This window comes from Chelonia mydas, chromosome 13, assembly GCF_015237465.2.
Source record: "Chelonia mydas isolate rCheMyd1 chromosome 13, rCheMyd1.pri.v2, whole genome shotgun sequence".
Lineage (NCBI taxonomy): Eukaryota > Metazoa > Chordata > Testudines > Cheloniidae > Chelonia > Chelonia mydas.
The window spans coordinates 16542480-16556295 of NC_051253.2; the positions used below are offsets into that span (position 1 = coordinate 16542480).

The 13816-nt window shown below is 42.0% G+C and overlaps 1 protein-coding gene across 5 annotated transcripts; it reads left to right on the forward strand.

Moving 5' to 3' along the window:
• Positions 1–479: 479 nt before the first annotated feature.
• SPATA2 (spermatogenesis associated 2) lies at positions 480–13816 on the forward strand. 5 transcript variants are annotated; one of them, XM_043527035.1, is made up of 4 exons: positions 2020–2180; positions 6680–6824; positions 7032–7107; positions 9816–13816. In XM_043527035.1, the coding sequence occupies exons 2-4, from the start codon at positions 6790–6792 to the stop codon at positions 11067–11069; spliced, it is 1365 nt and encodes a 454-aa protein (XP_043382970.1). In that variant the 5' UTR covers positions 2020–2180; positions 6680–6789; the 3' UTR covers positions 11070–13816. The 5 variants fall into 5 exon arrangements, with proteins under 5 accessions (XP_027678070.1, XP_043382970.1, XP_037771648.1 ...); XM_043527034.1 differs by lacking the exon at positions 2020–2180 and adding an exon at positions 2278–2426; XM_027822269.3 differs by having other exon boundaries at positions 480–2180; positions 6680–7107.

Consider the following 13816-nt stretch of genomic DNA (forward strand, 5'->3'; position numbering starts at 1 on the left):
TTTTATGGCTTTCAAACCAAGCAGATATTAGAGCAATTTATAAAATAATTATATCATGATTTATCAATTGATTTCATTGTTGTGACTGAGTAGCCACATCCTGCATTATTTAAAAGGACAATTAATTTTTTGCTGTGATTATGATGGAACAAATTTCTCCTTCCTTAGAAAGGGAGAAAGTGCTGCTGGAAGTGGCCTTAATATCTTTCAGATGAGATGTAAGACCAAGGTTCTGACTCTTTGGGGTCATTCAAAATCCCCTCCTATCCTGATTATAAGCAGGAATAGTAACCCAGTGACCCTGTCTAAGCTTCCCTTCCTTCCACTGTAGTGCAGCTTGCTGTTGCCACCCCACAAGTGGTTGTTTTTTAGTAGTTCTGCTGGAGTGCTATGGGTGTCCCAAGAAATATATCATGCTATGTTGCCAACTCTTGCAGCTTGATCACAAGTCTTACAATATTTAATGTTTTTTTCCTAAAACCTCAGCTGCTGGATTCTTGTAATTACATGAAAATCTCAATTTTCATTTAAAAGTATGTTTCTAGCTCATGGTTTTAAAAAAAGGTGGAAAACGTGAACCTTAAAAGCTCAAAAACCAAAAGCAAACTAACCCCTCCCTACTTATTTTCAAGTCTCGTGGTTTGGGGTGCTGAACCATGCTCTTTGAATACATAGCATTGGTAATGTATTGGCAATTTTGGAACCTATAGCTGTAGACTGACTAAAGCTCATCCTCCTCTTTGGATCTCTGTGCAGCATAGGTCACGCAACAACCACTGAACCAGCTCAAAACTTTAAAAGTATTCACAATATTTTTTCCACCCCAGACCATTTTCTGACAGTTAAATCATCCACAGGTAGCCAGGCCCAGGCTCAGAGACAGCATTTACTTTTCAAGGTGGATTCTGTGGGGTGGCAGCTTTGTCCTGTTGTGAGGCATTGGTTGCAAAGCCTCTGAGGAGCTTATCAGTCACTGGGGCCTGGTCTACACTACAGAGTTAGGTCAATGTAAGGCAGCTTCCATTGACCTAACTCTGTAAGTTTCTACACTACAATGTTGCTCCCACTGATGTAAATTGCCCACTACACCGATTTAATAACTCCACCTTTGTGAGAGGCTCTGGTTAGGTCAATATAGTTAGGACAATACAATGTCCTTGTAGACACTGCGTTGTTTACATTGCCTATTGGCTGTCAGTCCCATACAGGGCTGACAGCTGGAGCCCCTGGGAGCAGGAGCCAAAATCTGAAATAAGAGCCTCCATGAAACTGACAAGAATGTCAATTTCAAAGCAGGTAGGCTCCTTGCTCTGGAGCTGGGAGCCTAGCAGCACCAAGAATCCTGCCTGCAGATGAGGTTCCCAGGGGTGCTGCTGTGGTGTGGTGTCAGTTCCCAGAATCCTGGCTCCAGTTGGGCACTCACAGGCTGGCTGGTGTGTTGCAGGGAACCTGCCAACCCCATACTCCAGCTGTGAGCCCGCACCAGGCCAGCAGCTCGGGCTGTTAGACCTTGGGCGGAGTGGGGGGAGGGCTCAAGCAGTCAGTGCCCCACAATGCCCCACTTCAGTCAGCGGAAGCACTGCTGGTGAGAATGCGCACCATCGACAGAAGGAGCATAGCGTGGACGTGAAACACCACTTTAATTACTGCCGTGGCTGTACGTCGACTCACATTAACTAAATTTTATAGTGTAGCCAAGGCCTTAGGCAGTGCCTCAAAGGCTGATCCATTGGCACCCTCACCAAACACGGCTCCAGCTGAAGTACCTGGGACTCTAGGTCCAGCTGGGCTGGCAGTGGCCAGGCACGTCCCAGGACAATCAGCACCCTGCCCTCAGACTCGCCCTGTCCTGAAAAGCCCAGTTTTGTTCAGCCGGCCACTTCCAGCCTAGGCCCTGCTGGACAGGGGTAGCCAGGCCCCAGGCACCCTACAGGCCTATAGGAAGAGCCCTCAGGGCAGGAGACCATGACAGGAAAAGACCCGCCGGAGGCTACTCTAGCCCTTTAAATCCCCCTCTATGACATCACAAGCCCCACGAGCGGCGCATGCGCAAGGAGAACCTGCAACCGTATTACGTCACTTCTTGTCCCTAAACTGATTTGCTGCCGGGTTGCTGTGGCTGCCGCTGTTTCCCTTCGGCTGGAGAGCGGGGCATGCGGTGGCCTCGCTGGCCGGGAAGGGTAAGGGAGAGGGGCGGAGAGCTCCCTTACGAGCTAAGGCGGCTGTCGAGTCCTTCCCGAGAGCACTGGGCATGCGCCAAAGCTCTTCCGGGTCCGTATGCTTCCCCACTCGCCCGCACGGGGGTCACTTCCGGCTGCTTGAGCGAGGACGGGGGTCTGTCGCCGGGGCACCGGGGGCTTCCTGCAGGCGCGCGGCAGCGGCGGCTGGTCGCGGGACCCGGGCCCAGTTTCCCCTCGTTGCGAGCTGTGAGTGAGGCGGCCCCAGCTGGGGAGAGCCCCGAGGGCGAGCAGGGCCCTGTCCCAGCTGCCCGTCCCCGGGCGGTCCCTCTCGGTGCCCGCGGGTGGCTCCTGGTCGTCAGCGCTGCGGGTCCTTGTCGGCCCCCCCCCCCCCCCCCCCCCCCCCCCCCGCTTCGCCCGGCTCTCGTGCGCCTGCCGGTGCGAGGTGCCCGGCCGGCCCCGCTGCGGGCCCCCGGGGCGCGGGCTCTGGGTTTCGCTTTCACTAGCCGGGGGAGGTTTGTCTGGCTAGTGCAGCCCTGTTGCCCAGCGCCCCGCCAAGCACAGGTGCAGAAGGGCCCGAGAGATCTCGGGCTCCCCTTGGTTTCCCCCAGCAGTGTGATCGGAGCCTTTCTCCTCCCGGGGGGCTGGGCGAAGATGCCGCGAAGGGTGTACAGATCTGCCCATGGAATCGTTTTGGAGACGTTGTATGGCCTGTGTTGGGCAGGAGGTCAGACGAGGTGATCCCCATGTTCCCTTCTGGCCTCAGGATCTATGGGAAGAACCGCATGCCACGACGTAGTGTAGACAGACAAGGGTCTTCCACTTACTATCTCATGCACAGCACGTTTTGGAAAGGGTCCTAAGGGTCCATCTACATTGCAAAAATAAATAAATAAATTCCCCTAACCCCCAGATGACAGCAAGTCTCAAAGCCCAGTTAACAGACTAGGGCTCATTGTCGGGCTAATGATAGCCGCATAGATGTTTTGCAGCTCTGAAATCCGGGCGGGGAGGGAGAGAGGTCTCAGTGCTTGAGTTCCAGTCCGATCAGGAATATCTGCATTGCCACTTTTAGCCCTATAGCCTGAGTCAATTGAGGCTTGATGCTGTGGTGGTTGGTTGGTTGGTTTTTGAGTGTAAACATACTCCGAAGGAGTGGAGAGGATGGGAGCCCATGCAGGTAACTGAAGGCCAGCAATGATTTCTAATAAAGTTTTTCCTGACTTTGTACCTGTCCCAGGAAGGCTCAGAGGCAGAATTAGCTGATGATTAGCAGTGGAAGAATATTCCAGGAGAATGCTCTCTTTGAAAATGTAGAATTGGCAACATGTTAAGTGAGGAGAGAGCTCAGTTTTCCCAAACAGCATACCATGGAAACAGGATTGAGAAGGATGCTAGGTTAGATCAGGGTTTCACTCAATTAGCTATAGGTTCAGAAACTGATTGAGCTGGGTACACTGGGTCAGTTTATTTTTTAGGTTCAGTTGAATTCAGTTTAAAATAAAAATAGCTGCCTGCTCGATGAGACCCTGTTGCATGAGCCTCTCAACCTCAAATTGGTATTCAGGGGATATGCCTGTGGGTTTGTGGTAAAATTATTTTGATGGTTCAGCCACATTTCATGCTGTGTAGCTCAGTGTAATATGAAAGCTATGTTCTCGCTTTCTGGGTCAAAGAATCCCTCGTATAAAGTCCTGATTCAAAGAGCTAATGAGTATTTTGAATGGAACCAATTTGAGTAGTTAAGATTTATGGCAGAAATAGCAGGGGGATTTTCTTCTGTGGGTCAGGGGATTTTTCTTGTCAGATGCTTTAGAAACCATTTTAAAGACCAATCTAAGACTGGGTGGGTTTTGTTTATTCTTAGTGGGACAGAATTATTTGATTTCCCTATAGATTGCTCTGAAATTGCCAATGGTAATTCAGCTTTTTCTAATGTAATCACAGTTCTGAAGGTGGCACATTTATTGTCTTATTGTGCTTAATATGTCAGCTAGTTTTCTTTAGTTTTGTCATTTGAAGAGTTTTAGTACTTCTGGGACACCACTTCTTAACTGAAATACTACAGTTTATAAGCAAACTGATGGCTTTGGTTGAGAGTGATACATGAATGTACCTTGTAGTCTTCTGTCTTTTAATAAACTTAATCATGATCTAGGATGTCTTAACATTCAAAAACATTTTTGTGTTAAGCATTTTCTTGTGCTCAATACAATACTCTTCTTTTTTTTAAGTGTTGGTGAAAGCCTTAGAGACTGAAATTGGGGGAGGGATAGCTCAGTGGTTTGAGTATTGGCCTGCTAAACCCAGGGTTGTGAGTTCAATCCTTGAGGAGGCCATTTAGGGATCTGGGGCAAAAATTGGGGATTGGTCCTGCTTTGAGCAGGGGGTTGGACTAGATGACCCCTGAGGTCCCTTCAGACCCTGATATTCTATGATTCTGTGAAATCCTATTGCCACAAATGGCAAGTCATGGGAGCTGGAGATGATTATGAATGTCACAGTTCATAAAATCTTTACGAAGGACTTACTTGTCTTTAGGGGACTTCCTAATCTTAATGCCCCATTCATGTAACTGCTGTATCCTACAATTTTTGAAACCAGAGATGGAGATTAGGATATCTAATCCAGCTCCATTCTAGTGCAGGATTGTTCGCAGTTTTTTAAGTCTCTTATCAAGACTGGTTTGAAAGTCCCAATTGATTGGAAACAATCAGAGCTCTTTTGCATAGCCTAATTATTTAATTTGGGAGGGAGGTGGTGGTTGAGTAGTGGCATTCTGCTGCTTTTGTCCAGTTCTGTTTTATACAAATAAAGAAATAACTTTAGGGAAGGGGCACTAAACTCATCCTGTGGAGAAGACTCAATTGCATTTTTATTTGTGGATCTTGGGCTGAGGTATGAATTTAGGACTCCATATTCCCTGTAATTCACAGCAGAACTCTCACTGATATCAAGAGGGAAGCTTGCACAAAGATCGCTTGTACACAACTTCTAACTTGTTGTTTGTTCGCTTCCTCATTGTTGTATTCAGCATTACTTGGTGAAAGAATATTCTTGAATTTGGGACCATTGAAATTTGGGACCTTTGTTTCTCTTTCTTCTTCGTCCTCTTTTTTTCCCCCCTGTTCTTCTTCTTCTTCCTTAACTTCTTCCTGATGCATCTTCTGTCCAGCAGAAATTCTCATTCTCCTCTCTCTCTTCTCCCCCTCCACCCCCCCGGGCTTCATTCCCATCTGCTAAAATAATGAGCAACTGAATAATTACAGGTGGCATTTACATGGGCTTAATGTGGGTTGGGGAGTTTACACTTTTGAGTCATTGTTTCAGGTTGACTGCAGACTCAGAACGACAACACTCCATTGACTTACATTTGGCTCACAGTTGGGAGGTTTTCAAAACCATAAGGACTAGAAGTATATTTTCTTCAAAAATGAGAGGTTGTATTCTGTAGAATCTGGATGACATCAGGGCCACACAAATACATCTCTGCTTCGGTAGCATTTGGAAGCCAGTGTAAAGGGCTTGCCTATGCAAGAGCCATCAAGTCGCTAAAGTAGAAACACAAATATTAATACACTTGTAAAAAGCATAAGTAATGAAGGTTTTGTACTACACCAGCATAACGGGTCCAAGCAGGGATCCCAGCTTTTAATGTAACTGCCAGTTTCAGGCTAAAATCTTGGCTGTGCCACTTGCTGCCCACTGCCTCTTGTTCAGTTGCATGTGACCTCTTCCACAGTTATGAGATGCGTGTCGAGCCACCCCACCTGTTTGGCAGGGTAGGATATGCACAGCTGGATAAGATATCAGGAGCACACAGAGGTTTACAGATAAGGAACAAATAGAAAGACTAGAGTGCTGGGCGGTCCAGTCCATGCAGTTAGAGAGAATCACAGCAGAAGTCCTGAGTTAAGTAGAAAGAACCCTTTTGGAGCAGTTCATGTTTGTTTATATATTATTTTTTCTGGAAGAAGCAAAATAATAGATTAAAAAAGTCTCTGATTATAGTTCTCTTCATGCAATTTAATTCATTAGCCCCCAGAACAATATAAACAGGTCACTTGGTTTTCGTCGCACCACACCCTTGCTTTTACTTATCAAACCATTCTATTCTTATGGACCAAAAAGCATCTCCGCTCTCTTTAGGCTCACGTGCACCTGATTTCTTTGGGGCTAGGGCTGCCTTGCCAGATGGGACTTGGGGAAATTGTTGTGGACCCATTGCTGGGATTTAACTCCCAAATGTCTATATCAGTCTCTGGCTTGGCTTTGTTCTAGGATGCAGTTGGAGAAGAGTGTATAACGACTGTGAAGGGCTCTCCAGGGGGCACCAAAAGACCAGTACACCTATTACATGGTTACAGAAGCCTGAAGAGTTTGTGATTGGGATCCACTGTTCTATGCACACTTTCACAGGCTCCTGTGGGTACGTGGAATTACAGGCATGCTGGAGTAATACAGCTGTAATGACTTGTCTTTGTTTTTTCTTTTTATTCCAGAAGAATCACGATTACTGAAAACTTGTAAAAGGCTCAGTAATCCGCCTATTGCAGAATAACCATGGAAGAGACAAGGTAGCCACCCAAGAGTGAGCCAAAGTCCTGTTTCAATGGATACGAAATATAAAGACGATTTATTTAAGAAGTATGTACAGTTCCATGAATCCAAATTGAATGCTTCTGACAGCAAACAGCGCCCTGTTAATGATGAATATCTGCGAGTGGCAGCATCAGCCTTACTCTGCCTTCCCAAGATTGATCCCTTTTATAGATTCCGGTTGATTAAATTTTATGATATGGCTGAAAATTCCCTAAGATCCCTGAAATCCTCAAATTTACGTTCTCTCCATAGTGCATTCGCTATGCTGGAGATAGTAGGAATTAATCTCTTTCTTTACCCTTGGAAGAAGGAATTCAAAACTATAAAGGTAAGAAGTCTCACATATGGTGGTAATACATTAGAACAATGATTTGTAGTTTCATCTAACTTTATTCCTAAGTATTTCTTACATTGCTGAAAGGTGACAGATAGGCAGTCCTGGAGTCTGAAATCCTCTCTGTATCCATAAAACAGGCACAACAAAAGCAGAATCAGTGCAAGCTTCTCCCCCTCCCTTCAGCCTACTGTTGTATCCTGACTTTGACGGCAGGGGAATACTGCTAGGGTGAATGGATAGTTGACTTTTAAGTTCACTCAATATTTGCCCTTTTTGCCAGCACTGCTATTAATTTAGCATTAATTGCAGTGTGCACTGTTTTGTGAAGTAGACACTTGTTTACCAGGCACTGGATTGGGAACCTCAACTCCTTTCACACTGGCAAGCAAACTTCTTTAGTTTGTTTTAAGAACATCTTTCTTCATTCCTGATCACATGGAGCCTTGATTTTTTTTTAATGTCCTTTCAAATTCCTTACCTGTGTCGGGTCTTTGTTTGAGATTGATAGTATTTAAAAGCCTAATACACTTCTCATCATCTGTGCTATTTGTTTAATACTTTTATATAGCTCAGCTTAGAGTAGACCATGGAAGCAGACTAGTTAGCGCCTCTTCCACTGCCAATTTGGAGTGGGGTCTTGTCTTTGGGTTCTCATTTATACTGGTTCAAAGCTGCAGTGTTTGAGTTGTGAACACCGTAGGTGAAATTTTAAATCCAGACAGAAAATTGTTTTTGGAAAGTTGCCTATAAATACTTCTAATATAGCCTTACAAAGCATTTTTCTATACACTAAACTATTTGACAGTGTCCTTTAAAAGAAAAAATTCATGGTGCATTGAGTAGTTTCTATTACATCTTGGAGGGGGGCGGGGGGGGGGAACTATTCCAGACTTGTAGAACTCTACATATGTCTAATTCCTCATTACACTGAAGTCCTGAGTGGTAAGATCTTGACTATTCCAATCTAGGACACCTCTTGGGATGCTAACATTGTAGATGTTGGTCATACATTGTGATTCTTTTTACCACTATGTACAAGGTTGACAGATCCAAATAATTTCCACTTGTGACCCAGTATAGGATTTGAACTCCAGTCAGAGCAAACATCTCAGCTATGTTGCATCACAAGGGATATTTTTTATGGATCCATATGTTTCCTCGTCCGCCACAAGCCTTGTTTTTTACTGTAGACTCTTGATATATAAAACATGACTAAGGCTTAAGAAAATGTAGAATTTACCTTCCATTTCAAACACTGTAAACCATCATCCTCTTTGGAGTCAATTTTGTCAACAATATTGAAGGCTGTTAGCTCTGGTCAGACTGAAATATTTAACTCACTGCTACACCTCAGCTCAATGTTTGAGATTTTGTTTAAAAAAACAATACTAAGAAATTTTGAAGTGAGACGTCTTCATTAGCTTTTTGACGCATAGTCATCTGAAAGAAAAAACTGTAAGTATGTTGTACAAATTGACTTGAGTGAACTCCCTGCTTTAAAATATTATGATTATCCCTGGCCAGATATTTGCATTAAGCTAAGCAGCTCAGAAGAAAGGTCAGTTGGTTCCCAAAAATAAAAGATGAGTTTGGGACAGTGTTTCACAAAGTTGCAAATAATTCATTTGGCTGCTGTGTTTTTCTGTCTGAATCAGTGAGCAAGTGCTCCTTGAGTTTCTCAGGGTGGGGAATCCCATAGCTTTGGATGTTTAGAAAAGAGTGTACCTAATAGACCTTTGTAAAAATTGGCCTAGAACACACTTGTATTTACATGCGTGTTGCATCTTAGGCTTGTATTTTTAACTTCTTTCCCAGGAGACTTGCTCCTCCTCTTGAGGAATTTTCTGTCCTTAATAATTATTAGCATGCAAAACACCTTTCATCTGAGGCACTTTGCAAATGCACGTAATAAATGTTACGTCCATTACAGATAGGGCAGCTGAAGCACAGATTATTGTCAATGCTTCATGGCTGCAGAATTTGCTATAAAATCCATCCCTTCCTGCAGAGGTGTGCTCCAAATGTGAACTGTCATTTAAAAATGTTTCAAACACTTATAGTATGAAGAAAACCTTTGAAATGTGAACAACATAAACCAATGCAGCACTCTCCTCTCCGGTCTGCAGACATCCTGAAGTATTTGCTGAGATTTGAACTAACATCGTTCATTTCAGTTTTTAATGTCAACATTAACGATTTCACTGACTGCTTTAGCAGAAATATCCAGTTAATTTTGTCATCCCATATTCCCAATACAGCCACAACTTTCCAGATTCTTAAATATTTAGCTGTCCACTACCCGCTTCTGAAACCTCCATCTTCCCCCCCAAAGCTTGTACCATGCAGTTGTGTTGTAAATTCAATTTCTGGTACATTAAAACTGGAATACTTAGGGGAAGCATAAAATAAACAATTTAATAACAGGAGGATTACATGCTGATCATATGGTCTTCAGATAAATCCAAAAAAGAAAGGTTTTGCTTAAATTTGAAGCTAATGCAGAATGTTTAGTCTGTCAAACAGGAGTGCTGCAGAATTTGCGTTCAGCTTTTGTGGAGTACACGTAGTCTTTGATTGTCATAGATTGATTAGATAGGACTAACAAGGTACCTATATTGTACCCAGCATTGTAGTGTCTGAGCATCTAGTCCGCAACTGAGCTTATAACCTAACTTTTTCCTTTATTTTCCCCCTTCCAGACCTACACGGGACCTTTTGTTTATTATATAAAGTCCACACTACCTGAGGAGGATGTAAGACAGATTCTGAACTACATGGGGTATGTCCAAGAGCTGGGAACCATGTATAAGCTCAAAGAGCTGGTTGATGACTTCCAAGTGAAAATGGTTTCATTTGAACTCTTTTTGGCAAAAATAGAGTGTGAACAACTGCTTGAAATTCACTTGCAAGTGAAAGATAAAGGTTATTCGGAGCTTGATGTTGTAAATGAGCGAAAAAATAGCAATGAAGATGTTAGAGGCTGCTCAGAAGCTATGAAACGGCGCACAGAATGCAAAGAAAACTTGAACACTTCTATGGCACGCATGGTTCTTCAGAAATCTGCTAGTGAAAGAGCCTCTAAAGATTACTTCAAGCCAAAAGTAAGCAAGCCTTCTAAATCTGTGGATACATATGACAGCTATTGGGAAAACAAGAAACCACCATTGATGACTTCATTGAGTCTCAGAAAAGAACCAATTTTGGTTGATACAGAAGATGACATTAAAGATGAAATAATACGTCCATCACCATCTCTTCTTACTATGTCAAGCTCTCCACATGGGTGTTCAGATGAATTTTTGCCAATTTCATCCCATCCCAATGGCATGTTAAGAACAAATGTCCCCTACAACTCCTATTTTTCTGCTCAAGAAGACTTAGACTTATATACTGATCCTGATTCTAGAAGTATGTTAAACTTTAAAAGACAAGAAGCTAGTAAACCTGATGTATGGCTAATAAGAAATGATGTCAATCCCATTTACCACAAACGTACACATCTAGCCAAAGAGACAACTTCCCTCAAGTGCCAGAATTGTGGCATAACTTGCGGCACTTCTGTTTGCCAAAAGTGTGAAAATCTGCTCATCTATAGGCAGGAATATCCAGCAGTGAAACAGAGCAGTTATTCAAGCAAAACAATTCCAAATGATGGCTTGTCTCCTGGCTCTGCTTTAAGAGAGAAATCTCAGTACGCATTACAGACTCAGAGTCAAGAAAGAGCTGCTCAACTCAGTTCAAAATCCAAGCCTTCAGGCACCCTGCGCTGTGGCTTCTGTAACCGATCTGGAGCTGCAAACACATGCACGTTCTGTTCAAAAGTCTCATGTGATGCTTGCCTCAATGCTTACTTTTATGATCCCTGCTGTAGAAAGAGTGAGCTACACAGATTCATGCCTAACAATCAATTAAACTATAAATCAACCCAGCTGCCCCACCTTGTTTATAGATAAACTTGAAATTCTGTGTTTGAGGGGAGAAACAAGGGCTAAAAACACATGGAATTTTCTGATTTCACTGGTAACAAATATGATACTGACCTCTTTATATATAAATATAAAACAACCAGATGTGTCCAGTTTTTGGAAATACATTTCAATGATTAGTGCCAGTTTCAGTTTTAGTGGCTTCACAAATGCTGCATATACATTAGAGTTCATGCTGCTACCATTTAGGTGATTCTTATCTGATAACTGCTTTTCAATTAGATGGGAGAGAAGAGCACATTTTCCTTTAAAACTTGGCAGCTGTTGCACTTTAAATGACACCACACTTTTGTTATTACATTGCAGTTATTGCCTCACCCAAATAAAACTACATAAGAGTATAAAATCAAGAAATTAAGAGCAGCATTTTCAGTGTATTGTGAAATCACTGTCTGTTTTGATAGAGTAACTTTAAAATACTTGCAGGAAGTATTTGCAAATTGCTTGGTTGCCAAAAAGGACTAATTTTTGAAGAGTTTGGCTGCATTTCCTGAGCTCTAAAATGTAAACACCAGGACAACTCCTCTTCATGTCTTCATGTTTCTTCCTTCTCCCTTCCATCCCCCAAGACGTTTATCTCAAACTTATACAATCTGAATTTGAAAAGAGTTCTTGCTTTATTTTCTAGTGTTGCCAATACCATCCTACTGGTTTTTACTGTGTGGTATCTTTAAAAGGTGAATCTGTATACATGTCACTTAAATTATGCCTGGAGTGTTGTCTTTCCAGTTGAGTACTGATTTTATTCATCTTCTGTTGCACATGTATTAAATCCCATTCTTTGTACTGTAAATAGGTGATTTGGAAACAGTTTATTTTTTAATAAATAGATTCAATGTGTTGAATTCTAAAAGTGGTAAAATCATTGTAACTGTGAAGCCTCTCTGGGTTATTTGTTCGGATGGCTTCCCTTTGTTTTTATTTGTTTTTTTTACATGTACTGTATTTCATGGTTTACTACAGTCACTGTGGCAGACTGATATTATTGGCTTAGAAAGAGTTTTTCTTTGCTTCCTCCTTTAAAGAACCCAAAGCTCTCACTCAGGAGAGACCTCTCCTAAATTAATTGGAGTCTTACCTGAGTAAGGACTGCGGGATTTTGGGCCTAAGTGCGCATTTTCTTCCCTTATGCTTATGGGAACTATGTATGCATAGATGTTACACTCTGCATCTAAATCCACTGCAAAGTCTATAGCATAGCTCAGCAGGTAAGGCAGTGATCTGATTAAAATTCACAGAGCTTCTGTGACTTCCATTGGAGTAAATCCATCAGTTGTAGACATGAATCGGGCAGTAGAACTTATTATTTATTTGTATGACTGTTGTGCCTAGGAGCCCTAGTCCTAGACCAGGATTCCATTGTGCAGGGTGCTGTACAGTTTGGCCCACAGAACATGTAATAAATTAAACTACATCTTCTATGGACAGACTTTAGTCTTATAGGAAAAGAAAATCTGCAAGAGCCCCCTTTTATTTTTTTCTTTTACATTCAGACGAGCTAGTTAAGACAAAATATTAGGGAACTTAATCTGAGTATTGGAATCAAACATTTAAAATATCTAAAATTATCTAAAGTGTAAATTAATCCACTTTGCACTAAAATAATACGTTTTTGAACAGTTTGATTCTAGGTTTTTTGTTTTTTTCAAATATCCATTGACTCTGTATGGAAAAACATGCATGAATGATTGGTCACCAAATTTGTCTTATTGTTTTGGGTTGAGGGGAATTAAATAGGTTAATATTGTAAACTTACAAAAATATTTTAGCCATAAGTGTGTCAGATATACAAAGGAAAAAGTGAAACTTGATTTTGTAGAAGGCTGAGAGAGGCTATTGTGACCTGCATTAAGATATAAAGTGTATGGCATGTGGTTAGCTATCAGAAGACAAATCCAGTGACTGCAACTGGAAATGTTATAAACAAGTATTATCTTGCTGACTCTGAAGGCTACAGCAGGGGTTCCCAAACTTTTTGTTGGCATGACCCCATTTTAATTAATTCTTTCCTGCCAGGACTCCAGATAACATGGAAGATGCCGTTTTGTAGAACAACATGGCATCCTCTGTGCATTGCGACCTTGTCTGCACTGTATGTGCAAGGTCATGCTGCATGGAGCAAAATGGTGTCTGTCCTCTGTGACCCCATGTACTGATGGTGCATTGTGACCCACAGTTTGGAAACTGTTGAGCTAGGCTCAGTATTGCTTAAATGAATGATAAGGTTTTCAAAATCTTAATGGCTTTTTTATAAATACACACGTGTGTGTGTGTGTATATATATATGTATAAAATAGAACACATGTAGATACAGTATGTATATAATGCAAAATTTAAAACAATTTTACTACTAAAATACAGTCTGTAAGGGTGGCTCTCATTTTGGTAGTTATTTTTTCTGTTCATCTTTCTGAAGTGTCATGCCTGTTTTGGCTGCTATACAATGTACCTTCTAGTTCACTAGTTCAACTTCCATATTGCTACTTTCACTACAGTAATTAACTAAAACTGTGATGCCACGTAACTTATACAGTGAACATAGCAGGGATTACTATATTTGCTTTAAAAAGGAAAAGTCCTGTGTTTATATCTGTCATTGAATACTGTAGTACAAAACTGTGTTGAATTGCAAGTGATACCATGCTCTATTTTTTGTGTATCTTACTGTATGAGGTTGCTGTGATTGAGACAGTAAAATATATGCTAACTTAAAA